Raw genomic sequence first — 13,391 nt, 5'->3', positions numbered from 1 at the left:
TGTTTGCAGAATCAGATTATGAGCTGTATATATTTTAGGATTTTCTTTTTAACGGAGCTAATGCAGTTTGTGTTGTCCTGTGGAAGCAAAGGAATACCACAAAGTCTTACAAGCAACTCAATTCCTAACTTAAATACCACAGAATTTGTAGAACTGAAATGTTTTACTTTGACATCCATGCATAAGGATGTACAAATTCAGTTGTTCAAGTTTAATATAAAACTTGAAAAGCTTTAAAAAAAAACACACACACAATTTAGGATTGATAGTTTTCAAAGTAAAATATTGTAATGAGAGAAATTTTGTGGTTACGTTTCACAATTAGGTGCACAGTTGCTTAAAGAAATGCAAATTGCTGTGGCTTTCCTTTATTTTCACCATTCCCAGCAATCCTTTGTCTCTTCTCTGCATGTGGTTTATTAACACTGAAATGCTGCAATATCACCTTTTAGACACAAACATTTATTTTCATTATTCCAAACAATGTGTATTGTGCGTCTTGGAAATAATCCTTACCCCTGAAAAGAAACCACCCCTCACCCCCCACCCTACAAACCCTCATGTACACATGCAGCGTTCTTGTCCTGACTACGCATTACAGAGTTTGATTGCCCTGTGCGCCTGTGTGTCTCCTGCTTTGTCTGCAGATAGCTCAGGCACACTGAATAAGAACTTCTCCATCGCCTTCTCCATCATCGGCATGTTTTCCTCGCATGCAGTCAGCAACTTGAGCATCTTCTTCTGTGCTGAGATCACGCCCACTGTGATCAGGTAAGCCTGCTGAAACACTGGGACTGTACCATCAGAGGATGGCGACAGCTGCGTTGATGTATAGCACATGCTTTAGCCCACAATGTGTTCATGTTTGCGTTAGTTCGTCCTCTTAATGGAAAAACTCCCCAAAAAATCTTCTTACAATTATAAAGAACATCAATTTACAAGTAAGAATTGTTAAGCCAGCACTGGGTTGACAAGCGTCACACAGAATTTGCAGTTATCTTTCTACGCCTGTTTTATATCCTGATTAGCTTGTAATTCAGTTAATACAATGGTTGGTTTCCATCGCATCATATCCTCCTGCAGATGGATTAGCTGCTCCATCTCCTGTTAAAGGAAGGCATGAAATTATTGAACTCCCGGAAACAACAGAATCTCACAGTTCAGTGTCAAATGTAATCCACATCTTGTACAAATTAGCCATACCCTCTGAGAATACATGACACAGCACTGGATGTTCATTATCTGGGGTTATGTAAAAGGTGTTGTTCTGCTGACAGTGCTCTGAGGGCGCCCTCTTGTGGTAAATGTCGACAATTGCAGTTAAGGAATGGCATTGCACGATAAAGAGGGTGTTGGTGGTACTGCAGCACTCTCTGCTGCTGTTTGATAAAATGGCAGTGACCAGGCAACAGCAGCACACAGCAAAAATAAGGGCTTCCCTTCCTGTGAATGATTTAGGTGAAAATTTTTCAGGACAACATATAGTCCATGATTTACTTTTGCTGAAGTGAATCATCTTCCCTTTTGGCTGGTTTGCAGGAGGTTTATGAGGTTCTTAGGTATGTGTGATCATACATCCTAAATCTTACCATGTGATAACATTTTCCCTCTCATCGCAGGGGTGGTGGGCTGGGCCTGGTCCTGGCCAGCGCCGGTTTCGGCATGCTGACGGCGCCCATCATGGAGCTCCACAATCAGAAGGGCTATTTCCTTCACCACATTATCTTTGCCTGCTGCACTCTTATCTGCATCATCTGCATTCTCCTGCTGCCAGAGACACGCTACCAGCCCCTCCCTGAGACCCTGGCCGACGGCGAGAGCTACACTCGTCAACCTCTCCTTCCCCCGAGGAAACCTGGAGAACAGCGCCTCTTGCTGGCCCAGTCCGAGAGCAGCAGGGACTACACCAGGGTGCACGACACCCCACTCCACGAAGCAGCCACCATTGTCGCGTCCACCATGGACTCCACCGCGTCTTCGGCTGTCGATTTGACAGCTCAGTCGGTCGGCGACATGTCCCCTCCCGCGTTCATGGAGGTGCACCCCGGCAAGCCGGAGCCTAAAGACCCAAACGGTCACTCACGTTCACCTTTAGCCACCACCCCCATCACAGCCCTGGGTAAAGATGGGATCATACATGCCAGTAAAGAGCACCTGCTGTCTTCCACTCCCTTGCACAAAGTCCCGTGTGTCACAGACCCACTTTTAGCCGACGCTGAAGAACCTACAGCAATAGTTCTTGACTCTGTGGAGTCAATGACAGATTCTGCCATTCCTGAAATGAATGACATTGGTTCTTCCCCTACAAAAGAGTCAGTCGCCAGCCCTGCCCCCTCAGTCGACTCTTCCACTCCCCCCGTCCCTCAAACTGTGCCCGCCTCCTTATTGATCTGCACCACACCCATCATCGAACCCCCGCCTAGCTCCACATTAGAATCCCCCAACCCTCTGGCTAATGAGATCAACACCATCACCTCGAATTTCGACCCAACTTTGCCCGAGGGCACTCACGCCACTTTAGCAGACTCCCCAACTCCATCTGTGCATGACAGTCTCCCTCCATCTCTTACTCCCTCTCCTGTCCCAATGACAGACTGCAACATTTCCACAGACCCTCCACCCTCCATTAGCGCACACTCTGACATTTCCATCCAGTTAGAAATAGTAGACGATTCCACATCCACTCCTTCCACTAGAGCGACCCCACCACCACAGTTAGACTCTGCCTCTCCCTGTGTTAATGATACATCTCCTCGTCCCCCTACTCCCCTTAGTCCAGTCACTGTTTCCCTTTCACCCTCTCCCCCTCCACCCATTGACTCAGGCCATATGCCCTCAGGGGACTCTTCCACTCCCCCTGTCATAGATACTGTCACTACCACTGCACCGATTCCTACCATCCTCCCCGTCACAGACATTGTGCACACCTCCACTCCAGAATCAGCCACTCTGACTCTCACAGACATTGTTCAGCCTGCGCAGGATTCAGCTGCTCCCCTCGCCATAGATTCAGCACCGACTTCCATCACGGATTCAGGCTCTGCAGAAGCGACTCCCCCCTCTCTAATTGACTGCACTGTCTCCTCCCCCATAGACTCTGGTGTCCTTTCCATCAGGGACAGTGCCAGCACGGAAAACAACACTGTCAATGGTGTGGCGTCATCATGATGCCATGTTGGCAGCCGGGAAAAGAAGCTTTATGGTTGCCGTGGAAGCAGCCTATGCCACACGAATAAATGAGGAGGGGGCGCAAACTGTCCTGCTCTGACTTCAGGCGCTCAATGAAGACTGTCCCCACCTGGAGTTGAGTAGGCATGTCTTACAGAGCTGCTGTACGTTTCTCAATGTCCTCCCCCCTTCCTGCATTTAGCCAATAAATGAGACCACGCAAGTGAGAGAGTGCCAGAGGCTGGTTTGTGACAATGTGACAGTATCTTCTGCTCTTTTTGAATGTCACTGGAAATCACCAGCCTATAAACTACTTCGATGTTAATGAATGGGAAATCACTGTCTGTCATTTTAAAGAGACTTACAACCATACCCACAATCACTGAGAGGACTGGTGAATGATGCTAAAAACAAACAAAAAAAATCAAGTCATTGGTACTTTTGCTCAAATGAAGTGTCCGTCTAACGTGTTTGTATAAATCGCCTTACCTGTATGGACAAAAAAAAATCTGAATGTTACAAAGTATTTTTTGCCGTTACAATCCAAATTGGAGTGATTTTTCTAAATACAGCGCCAAAAACTACTCTGACCAAAATTAAAAGTAGACATAGTGCCAAAATTTAGTATAAATGCAGTGTTTGCCTGTTTGGGGAAATACTGTTTAGTGCAGTCCCCTGCCATAGACTGTGTGAGGATTAAACTGAATCAGATGAACCCCGTCACAAACTTAAAAAACAGAAAAGAAGAATTAGACTATTATCAAATTAATAAAAGAGCAAAATGACTGAAAACTGACTGAAATGCTATGTCACCATTTGATAAATTAGGATTGATTGCTAAATTGCTTTCAGCACACAGTTCATTGTGTGAACAGCGATATTACGAGAAAAGAATGACCCATATTTTGTCGGTCTGAAGAAACTTTTATTTTTCCAATCGTTTTAGTCAATGAAATTTATGGTATGCAAAATGCTTTGATTTGTAAATGCGATATTGTAAGTAAATGCATAATTAGTTGTTGAGCTTGATTCAGCCTTTTTTTTAAATTCAAAGTATTATTTTGAATAATCTCCCATGGCGTGCCCTTATTGTACAAATCTATACTTTATTCTTACAGTATTTGTGGCACCACAGTGCGGTGGCACCTTATTCTTTGCGGTTGGGACAAAGCATGAAAATAATTGTGAACGCGTCAGCGAAACAAACAAGCAAACCTTAAAAAGACACAAAAGCTATTTTTGAGATGAAACCAATGGATGGCACAACGTTCGGCGTGATTGACCTGTCGCAGCATTGCTAACCTTCACTGTGTTTTCCAAATCATGTTCTGGCATTAACATAGTCTGTGTGTGTCAATGTGTTCTTACATTCACATGCATAGCTATGTTTACCTTAAAAAAGAAAATGCAATATTTCATATATTTGTCAAATTGACATTTTAAAATACAGGTCAAATCCTTGATTCTCCATGAATTCATCTATTCGTATTCTTGAATTGACAGACTCTTTCTTTAGGAGGCACTTTCTCTTCCAAAGCTTGCGTCCGTCTGTGGACAGCGTTGTACTTGACTTAATACTGTGTGTAACTTGACAGTTGTAGTTACATACTTGATGCGTTGGAGGTTGTAATATTTGTCAGAGAAAGATGTGTGATTACGGATAGACCACTGTTTACAATACTGATGACAATAATAACAATAATTACACGTTACTGTAAAACTTACGAGCCAACTGAATGATGTCTTGTCATTTCAAATGTGATAAAACTCTCTCACACTCAGCATATTACATTTATCCAGGAAGTATTGGTGATCTGTTAAGGTGCATCCAGGTGTCAAAGACAACACCAGACTTGACAGAGGACTTTCTGTCATTCACACCTTCTTGTGGTACACTTAAGAAGAACCTTACAGGTACTTCACTAAACGAAATGCTTTTATCCAAGTCGAGTGTGCTCTGACAGAGGCTGCATATCTCTTGGTGTGCTAATGATCGAGCAAACCCGCCTGTGGTCGTTTTCCTCAAATCAAGCTTGAATCCAAGTATGAAAGCTCTATTTTTCGATCGACTCGGGATGGTCTTCTAATAGATCATCAAGACAACAAAACTTCCATTTCGTGAAAGATTCATTTAATGTCTAACATACCATGCTGCTAAGCCTCAAAGCACAATGCCCTGCAATCATGTGATGTCAAATTTGGTGGAGCTTGGCGTCTTGAAAGCAAAAAAGAAGAAAAAAAAAATTCAAAAAAAGGGAAAATGGAGTGGGATTTTGAATACAATACAGAAACACAACTTTTGCAACAGACCCACATGTAATCGACTTTGTGGAACAGGGTGTTGACACTGGATTTAATAAGGAATTCTTGGCATCTGCAGTAGAGAGTGGGTTGACTGCAGTGGTCAGTATCTTCACATTACTCGGAGTACTTGTTGTCTGTGAGTGTTGGTCTCTCTGTCTCAGTGTGCATATTGCAGAAATTGAACTGTGTACCGCCAAAACCCCGCGCAACACCAGTGTAAAGACAGTAAAACAGCACAATACAGTCAGTGTCTTCTCTGAGATCTGTTGCTTCCACTTTCACAACTCCCATGCAGCTATTTCACGGTGCTGATTGGAGCTATTACAGCTGTAAGCATTCAGTTGGACTTTATTTGGAGTAAATTTAATGTAAAAAAAAAAAAAAAGTAAAAGCAATCCAAAGCAATGTTAGCACCAGCGGTAGGGTTGACTAGAAGGCGGTGATCTGTGGAAAAGCGCAAAAAAAAAAAGAAAAAAAAGAATGGGTTATGCCTTTGTAAATAGTAAACATGTGGAGACACCCAGCTTCCATAAGATGAAGGATCATAGATCACAACATGGACTGATGAATAGTTCTGAACTTGGTAGATAAAAGTCTCAGAGACGAGTCCCCAGTGTACACATTTCAGGTTTTGCTTCTCTGCAACTCAGAATCTCTTAAACGAGAGATTTGAATGAATGTAAAAACCATGGATTGTACCATTTATAATTTCTGATTGTTTGGTTTCATTTTGTTTTTATTTTAACAGACATAATGCACTTGTATATAAGCCATACCTGTTGTTAAAATAAACCACTATTTATTGATCAACCGTGGATATCAGTGAGTCCTTATATTCCCACTTTCTGCATGACTTTTTGATTACAAGTTTATTTGAGTTGTCCAATAGGGTTTCAAATTTCATGAGGGTTGTTGTCTGTGTGGCAACTGCTTTGTGGTGATGTGATTAAAAACACAACTAACAAGACTAAGAGTCAATAGCCATGCTAGCCATTTAGACAAAGAGATGTTTTGAGCTAAATGCCAAACTCTGCATGCTAATATGCTCGTAATGATGATGCTATGCATGTGTTTAGCAGGTAAAACCATGTTTACCATCTAGTTTAAAGCAATAACATGCAAACATTTGCTAATTAATTATTAACATGAGGTGAATGCTGTTGGGTTTTTCAGATATAAGTTTTGGGCAAATTCAATTCTTGACCTGATGGCGGCGCTGTTAAAGTTATTGCAATTCATCCTAATGGGAACATGAACATCATCACCAAATCCATCAATCTGTTTGATTGTTGAGACATTCCACTTCAAATCCCAAAGTACAGGAATTGTCAGGGGGGTCACCGGAGTCATCAGGACTCATCCTCTGGGGACCATGAATGTCCATAAAAAAATCTTGGCATTCCAGCCAATAGCTGTTGACGTATTTCAGTCTGGATCAAAGCGGTGGACCAACTGTCAGACCAAAGCTATTACAGCTAAAAACTGAAAACCATTAGTCTCACCCTAGGTGGCCTCTGCTTTTTACCCAATCCTGAGGACCTGCCTCAGAGAGGGCCTCTCGTAAGATCTGTTTTTTTATTTCAGTCGATATTACACTTATTCAATATTCTTTAACAAATGATCACAATGGAAATGTAGCAAATCTGGGGCAGGGTAGCAGTAGAAATAGGCTAATGCTTGGTTTGGGGGATTTGTAGGCCCATTCTAAGATCATTTTGCCCTCAGGGTCCCCTAGCAAGTTAGTCTGGTCCTGGTTGAAGCACTTTTTCAACTCAATAGTCAGGGTTAAAACCCTAATCAAAGTATTAAACAGTATGTTTCAAGCAGGAGTTCTACTCGACTCTTGCACAGGTAGCTTATGTTGCTCCTGAACGTGGTATTCACAGGGATCAGTCCTGACTGAATCAACACATGTAGAACTGCTGCCTTCAGTGTTGCACTGATAAAGTCTGACATTTCCTGGCAACGAAAACAGTTGCCTGAGCGTTACAGAACAGCCTCAGTCCAGCGGAAAAAGGCACCCGTTTCCCTGCATGGGACGGGGGTGATGTCAGGGGGGTGATGCGGCATGATGCGCTGGTCCACTGCATCAAACCGGGCCGCTCTGATTGGCTGACTGGGATACAGGGATGCTGCGTTGCGTGTAACGTCATCCGACCAGCAGCACGTTTATCTCGCCGGCTCAACACCTAGAAATGAGGCAAGTGCTGGTTTTGAGAAACACAGAGGCAAGAGGCTGACGACTGGACGCCGGTGAAGTCGAGACAGGACGCTCTCTGCCCGCATCCGCAGCGCACCATGAGGGAAATCGTTCACATCCAGGCTGGACAGTGTGGAAATCAGATCGGGGCGAAGGTATACATGTTATTTATCTTAGCGAGGGGGGAACATTTGATGGAGTTATTGTAATTTTAATGCGGGACGTCACACGTGTTATTTTGCGGGGATTTTTTATGCTGATTCGAGTCATTTAAATGATCATTTTCGCTTCTCTTGGGCAGACATAGATGAATATCTCCTCACAAAAAAGTTTGATATAGATTATGAATTGTTTATACATGTGCAGGGCGCGGTTCAGCCCGGCTGGACTCTGCTCCAAGGCAGCTGCAGTGATGTGGCCCCCTTCGCTGCGTGTCATTTTCTCGCCAAGCAGATGCGCAAATACTAAAATAAGGCCTGACGCACACGCTTCAACTCGCGTTCACGCCATGTTCTGTTGCACAACGACCCCCAAACAACTGAGGTTCATGCGATGTTGTTTGTCCCATCATAGTTCTGGGAGGTGATAAGTGATGAGCATGGCATTGATCCAACCGGTAGTTACCAAGGTGACAGCGACCTGCAGCTGGAGAGGATAAATGTCTACTACAATGAGGCATCAGGTAAAAAAAAAGAAAAAAAGATATCAAAGTTTGTTTTGAATAAACCACATGTTTGCATCTGAATAACTTAATAGTGCTTTGTCTCCATTGCTCATTAACCTTGCATGACCTTAAGCTACACAGACCTCATTTGAATGCCACAGTATGCTCATGTCACTAATTTAGCTGCAAGGGGAAAGTAGGTCCCACCATGAGTGCAGGAAAAAATGAGGACAGTGAATCTGCTAAAATCTCTTTCTCTCTCTCTCTCTCTGTGTCTCCCTCTCTCTCTCTCCCCCTCTCTGTCTCTATAGGGAGAACAGGTATCCGCAGTCTCTGTATAGCTGACCCTGAGCTCACTGTGCCTCTCATCTCAGCGGCTGATTTTATTGCCGTGGCATGTTGAAGGTCATTCCAAATGCACTGCATGTCATTCCCCACAGCTGCCGTGCATTGAACGGTCGCACAGCGAGGTTAAGTTATCGGCCTCTGGAGCGATGCTGTCAGAGAGGGACAAGTCAGTGCAGATCTCAATCCATGTGTAGCAGCTGGGATCGAGATCAAACGGCTGCCGCTCGTCTGCTTTGCATAAATGAAAGGCCTGCACAGGAGGCACTGTTAGCCCAAAACAGCACTGTCTAGCAGCAGGCATTATTGATTCTTTGTTTCCATGTTGCATGCTGGTATCAGTGTCACCTATACTGGGTCACTACTGCATGTGTATTGACTGAGCAACCCATAAATGAATCTCATGGAACAGACTGGCAGATGTCGTTAATACTCGTTAACGTTGCTTGTTAAAAAACGGGTCCGGGTAGGGGAAGATTTTGTTGCATCTCTGTTTGAATGGACTCTGCAGAGATCAGCACTTTGAAAGCCCCACTGGCCGAGAACAAGCAGTGCAGCATGCTGAGGCAGTTTGCTTGCAAGAAGGGTACAGACGGAGAGGGTGGAGCAAAGAAAAGTGAAAGAAGCGAGCCACAGAAATTACAATGCGGTCTTTGAATATCCAGACAGGCTGTACTATCTGTGAGACAAAAGATGCTTACCTAAAAGATGACGTTACACGCGAACAGCAAACAGCGCCGCTGTGTTAATGTCATTTTAGATCACTAAACTTAATGTGGAGAAAACAGTTTTTTCCACGGTTCACTACAAATGTACTGACATCATGCACACTGAGACTGTCGATATCTTACACCACTCCTCCACCCATTACCTCTCTCTATCCCTCTATGCTCTGCTCTTTTTTGTCCAAAGGCAGCAAATTTGTCCCCCGTGCCATTCTGGTCGACCTGGAGCCAGGAACCATGGATTCAGTTCGCTCCGGCCCATTTGGACAGCTCTTCAGGCCTGACAACTTTGTTTTTGGTGAGTGGACAATAAATAACGGCGTCACCACTCCTCCTGAACCAACATATATAGTACAAACAAGAAGCGTGCATGTCAGCAGCCGCTGTCACATCCTGTAAAGCTGTGCTTAGTTTCTACCTGAGAGCACTGTGCAGTACTGTGTGTTGCCAGCACAAAGCTTCTGCAGCCTCTCAGCGATGAGCCAGGAGTGGGATACATTGTCCATGTGCAGCTGTGTCAGACTGAGACAGCTCTCGTGGTGACTCAGCGAAAAGTAAATCTGCTAGGAGAGGATGCTGCAGTGCTGAGCACAAGTGAGGATACAGGGGCCTATAAAGGCCACCACACGATGACTTTTCATTTCTCCTCACCAGGAAATACATGAGATTAATGACAATAAGTTATTTATTCTGAACCAAGGAATCATAGCTCATCTGGAATATAATTTGCCATGTCCAGACCTTAAATGAGCTAAAGAACAAATGTACATTTATATGATTCCGCATGTTTAATTTTCAGATTAATTAATTAATAATTTAAGGCAGTGGGTACCTGTTTCTAACAAGGCATACTTTATAAAGGTTGTAATTGATATGCTGCAACAAATGGGCCTGCTAACGCTTAATACCTGATTTATTTATGCTTTACAGATCAGTAGTAAGACATTAAGAACAACATTAGGGTTGCCAGAGTCTACTGTCATGCTAACAGCTCTGAGGCTGTACTTAGGAACAGTGGTGCTTTGAGCTTGGCAACATGCTAACAATGACAATGTTAACATGGTGATGTTTAATAGATGTAATGTTTATCACCATTTAGTTTCACTTGTTAGCATTGTAACATTTCCTATTTGGCCCTTCAGTCACTTTTCAAAGTGTTGGGCAAATTGAAAGTGTGACCTAATGTTGATCACCAAAGTTATTACAATTAATTTCATCCTATAGTTTTTTAGACATTAAAATAAATACCAAAATCTCATTGTGGCACTAGAGAAAAAAATCAACAGACCACCAAATTAATTAGGTCCATCCTCTGTGGATCATGAATGTCTGTAGGAAATTTTATGGCAATCCATCCAATAGTTGTGGAGACATGTTACTAAATACCAAAAACAACAACCTTAGGGTGGCACGCGATCACCAGATTTTATTAGGATCCATCCTCTGTGACCATGAATGCCTGTGCAAAGTTTCGTAGCAATCCATCAATACAGACATTAGTTACAACGTAAAAACCTGTTATAAAGTATGCCTTAGCAGAAAGCAATACCAATATTTGTCCAGCGTGATTTGTCTCTAAACATTACGTACATCATGCAGGTCAAAGTGGAGCAGGAAATAACTGGGCCAAGGGTCACTACACCGAGGGAGCTGAGCTGGTGGACTCGGTACTGGACGTGGTGAGGAAGGAGTCCGAGAACTGCGATTGCCTCCAGGGCTTTCAGCTCACCCACTCACTGGGTGGAGGCACAGGTTCCGGAATGGGTACGCTGCTCATCAGCAAGATCCGCGAGGAGTACCCTGACCGTATCATGAACACCTTCAGCGTCATGCCTTCCCCGAAGGTGTCTGACACTGTGGTGGAGCCCTACAACGCCACTCTCTCCGTCCACCAGTTGGTGGAAAACACAGACGAGACCTTCAGCATTGACAATGAGGCCCTGTATGATATTTGCTTCCGCACCCTGAAGCTGACCACACCCACCTACGGAGACCTCAACCACCTGGTATCAGCTACCATGAGTGGGGTGACCACCTGCCTCCGTTTCCCTGGCCAACTCAACGCTGACCTCCGTAAGCTGGCTGTCAACATGGTGCCCTTCCCCCGCTTGCATTTCTTCATGCCGGGCTTTGCGCCCCTCACAAGCAGGGGCAGCCAGCAGTACCGTGCCCTCTCTGTGCCGGAGCTCACACAGCAAATGTTCGACGCCAAGAACATGATGGCGGCCTGTGACCCTCGTCACGGACGCTACCTCACTGTGGCAGCCATCTTCCGCGGCCGCATGTCAATGAAGGAAGTGGATGAGCAGATGTTGAGTGTGCAGAACAAGAACAGCAGCTACTTTGTTGAGTGGATCCCCAACAATGTCAAGACCGCCGTTTGCGATATCCCTCCGCGTGGCCTCAAGATGTCCGCCACCTTCATCGGTAACAGCACGGCCATCCAGGAGCTGTTCAGGAGGATCTCCGAGCAGTTCACGGCCATGTTCCGCCGCAAGGCCTTCCTCCACTGGTACACCGGAGAGGGAATGGATGAGATGGAGTTCACCGAGGCCGAGAGCAACATGAATGACCTGGTGTCTGAGTATCAGCAGTACCAGGATGCCACTGCCGATGAGATGGGCGAATATGAAGAAGATGAAATAGAGGATGAGGAAGAAGTCCGCCATGATGTTCGCCACTGATTGTAAACCACTTACATGACACTCTGAGTGAGCCAATCCCTCAAAATATTAATTGTTGTTGGACAAATGACAGATGCAGATGTTCAACTAAATATTGCAGTGTGCAGATGAAAATAGCTGTTTAGCCAAAAATGTATTGCATATAGATATGGCTTCTTCTGACAAAGATCACGAGTGGTGTTAGGACCTAAAGATATGCAAGTGCCATAGCAATCGGTTTTCCAAGTCACGCTTTGCCAGTATCAAAAATAAGTACAGTCTTGTCCTAAATACAGTTTTGTAACATTTACTTCAACGTGCATTCACTGTCTCAAATCTTGAATAAAAGATCCAGTCCTGTCAATACTTCCTGTCATGTTTTTATTTGATAGTTACACAGCTGGAAGGGTGAGTAAGGTGAAATTGCATTGCATTTATCACAATATAGGTCCTTGTTTTAGTTGTAATGTGTGACATATTTACCTTAGACGTTTATGTATTATGCATGGGTCGTGCTTTTTTAAAGGTAAGTCTAAATTTATTCCATAAAAAATCCAATCTTAAAAATTTGCTACTACCTGTATGATTGTGTGTGTATCCAAACCCTAATACAGCTTATTCTTTTGTGCCATAGAGGCCAATTGTGGCACCAAAAACTATTAAAAACTAATCAATGAATGTTCCTTCATTACAATATAAATTGGCATAGTTTACTCACACAAAATAGTCCCAGACAAATGCACTGTTTACCCCTTTTGAGAAGCTTGTGGCAAACTATGAGCTGCAGTTGCTGTCAGGAACTAACCTTTTCTCAAGAAGGAAAGAGGAATGTATTTGTGAACAATTGTGAAAGATTCAGTGTTAAGCAGGAAAGAATGGGCTTGGGGCTGAATGCCGCTAACAGGGTAGGCAAGTCAGAAAGTGCTGAAGGACGGACAACTGCCTTGTAGTTTCTTTTCATCTTTTCATGGGATTTGCTGACAGTATTAAAAATATAGATGCAGAGAGTCCCCCCTAAGATGACCACTATAGCAACTTCTTATTAGATGCATTTTGCAATATATGAAGTCAAGCAACCATAAGACTTAAAACCGGAACGTTGTTTGGTTTGAGTTCTGTAGAAGTGTGGAAGCCATTGCGAAATCTTGATCTGTTCTGTCATCCTGCAGATTGACACACGTCCAAGCAACCAGGGAGGAGCCCAACAATGAGTGAAGTAAATAAATAAATCATCCGGTAACAAGAACGTAATGCACAACATGGAAGTGACATGATGAAACTTGCTGATGTGACACTTGTGATTTGCAAGACCCTTGAGCACA

At 43.9% G+C, this 13,391-nt stretch overlaps 2 protein-coding genes across 10 annotated transcripts in view; both read left to right on the top strand.

The window, feature by feature from the left end:
* Positions 1–6,282, top strand: part of slc22a23 (solute carrier family 22 member 23) — a 36,903-nt gene extending 30,621 nt beyond the window's left edge. Inside the window, exons 9-10 of the mRNA XM_041949913.1 lie at positions 648–771; positions 1,620–6,282. Of these exons, the coding sequence (XP_041805847.1) occupies positions 648–771; positions 1,620–3,168 (1,673 nt within the window). The 3' untranslated portion in view covers positions 3,169–6,282. The remainder of the gene's footprint in view (positions 1–647; positions 772–1,619) is intronic.
* A 1,447-nt stretch (positions 6,283–7,729) lies between these two features.
* Positions 7,730–12,322, top strand: LOC121614508 (tubulin beta chain-like). 9 transcript variants are annotated; one of them, XM_041948399.1, is made up of 6 exons: positions 7,730–7,827; positions 8,246–8,354; positions 9,594–9,704; positions 11,006–11,096; positions 11,200–11,201; positions 11,705–12,322. In XM_041948399.1, the coding sequence occupies exons 1-6, from the start codon at positions 7,771–7,773 to the stop codon at positions 12,088–12,090; spliced, it is 756 nt and encodes a 251-aa protein (XP_041804333.1). In that variant the 5' UTR covers positions 7,730–7,770; the 3' UTR covers positions 12,091–12,322. The 9 variants fall into 9 exon arrangements, with proteins under 9 accessions (XP_041804333.1, XP_041804335.1, XP_041804334.1 ...); XM_041948401.1 differs by lacking the exon at positions 11,200–11,201 and having other exon boundaries at positions 11,006–11,085; positions 11,944–12,322; XM_041948400.1 differs by lacking the exon at positions 11,200–11,201 and having other exon boundaries at positions 11,006–11,128; positions 11,855–12,322.
* The last annotated feature ends 1,069 nt before the right edge of the window (positions 12,323–13,391 follow it).

The sequence above is a fragment of the Chelmon rostratus genome, chromosome 12 (genome assembly GCF_017976325.1).
Source record: "Chelmon rostratus isolate fCheRos1 chromosome 12, fCheRos1.pri, whole genome shotgun sequence".
In the NCBI taxonomy this organism is placed as follows: Eukaryota; Metazoa; Chordata; class Actinopteri; order Chaetodontiformes; family Chaetodontidae; genus Chelmon; species Chelmon rostratus.
Note: the sequence above shows the minus strand (reverse complement) of the source record. Positions and strands in the feature narration are given on the sequence as shown.

Coding starts and splice junctions, on each gene's coding strand:
- LOC121614508 (XM_041948393.1), top strand. CDS start 7,771: ATGAGGGAAATCGTTCACATCCAGGCTGGACAGTGTGGAAATCAGATC. Junction 7,828..8,245: donor GAAATCAGATCGGGGCGAAG/GTATACATGTTA, acceptor GTCCCATCATAG/TTCTGGGAGGTGATAAGTGA. Junction 9,705..11,005: donor GCCTGACAACTTTGTTTTTG/GTGAGTGGACAA, acceptor TACATCATGCAG/GTCAAAGTGGAGCAGGAAAT.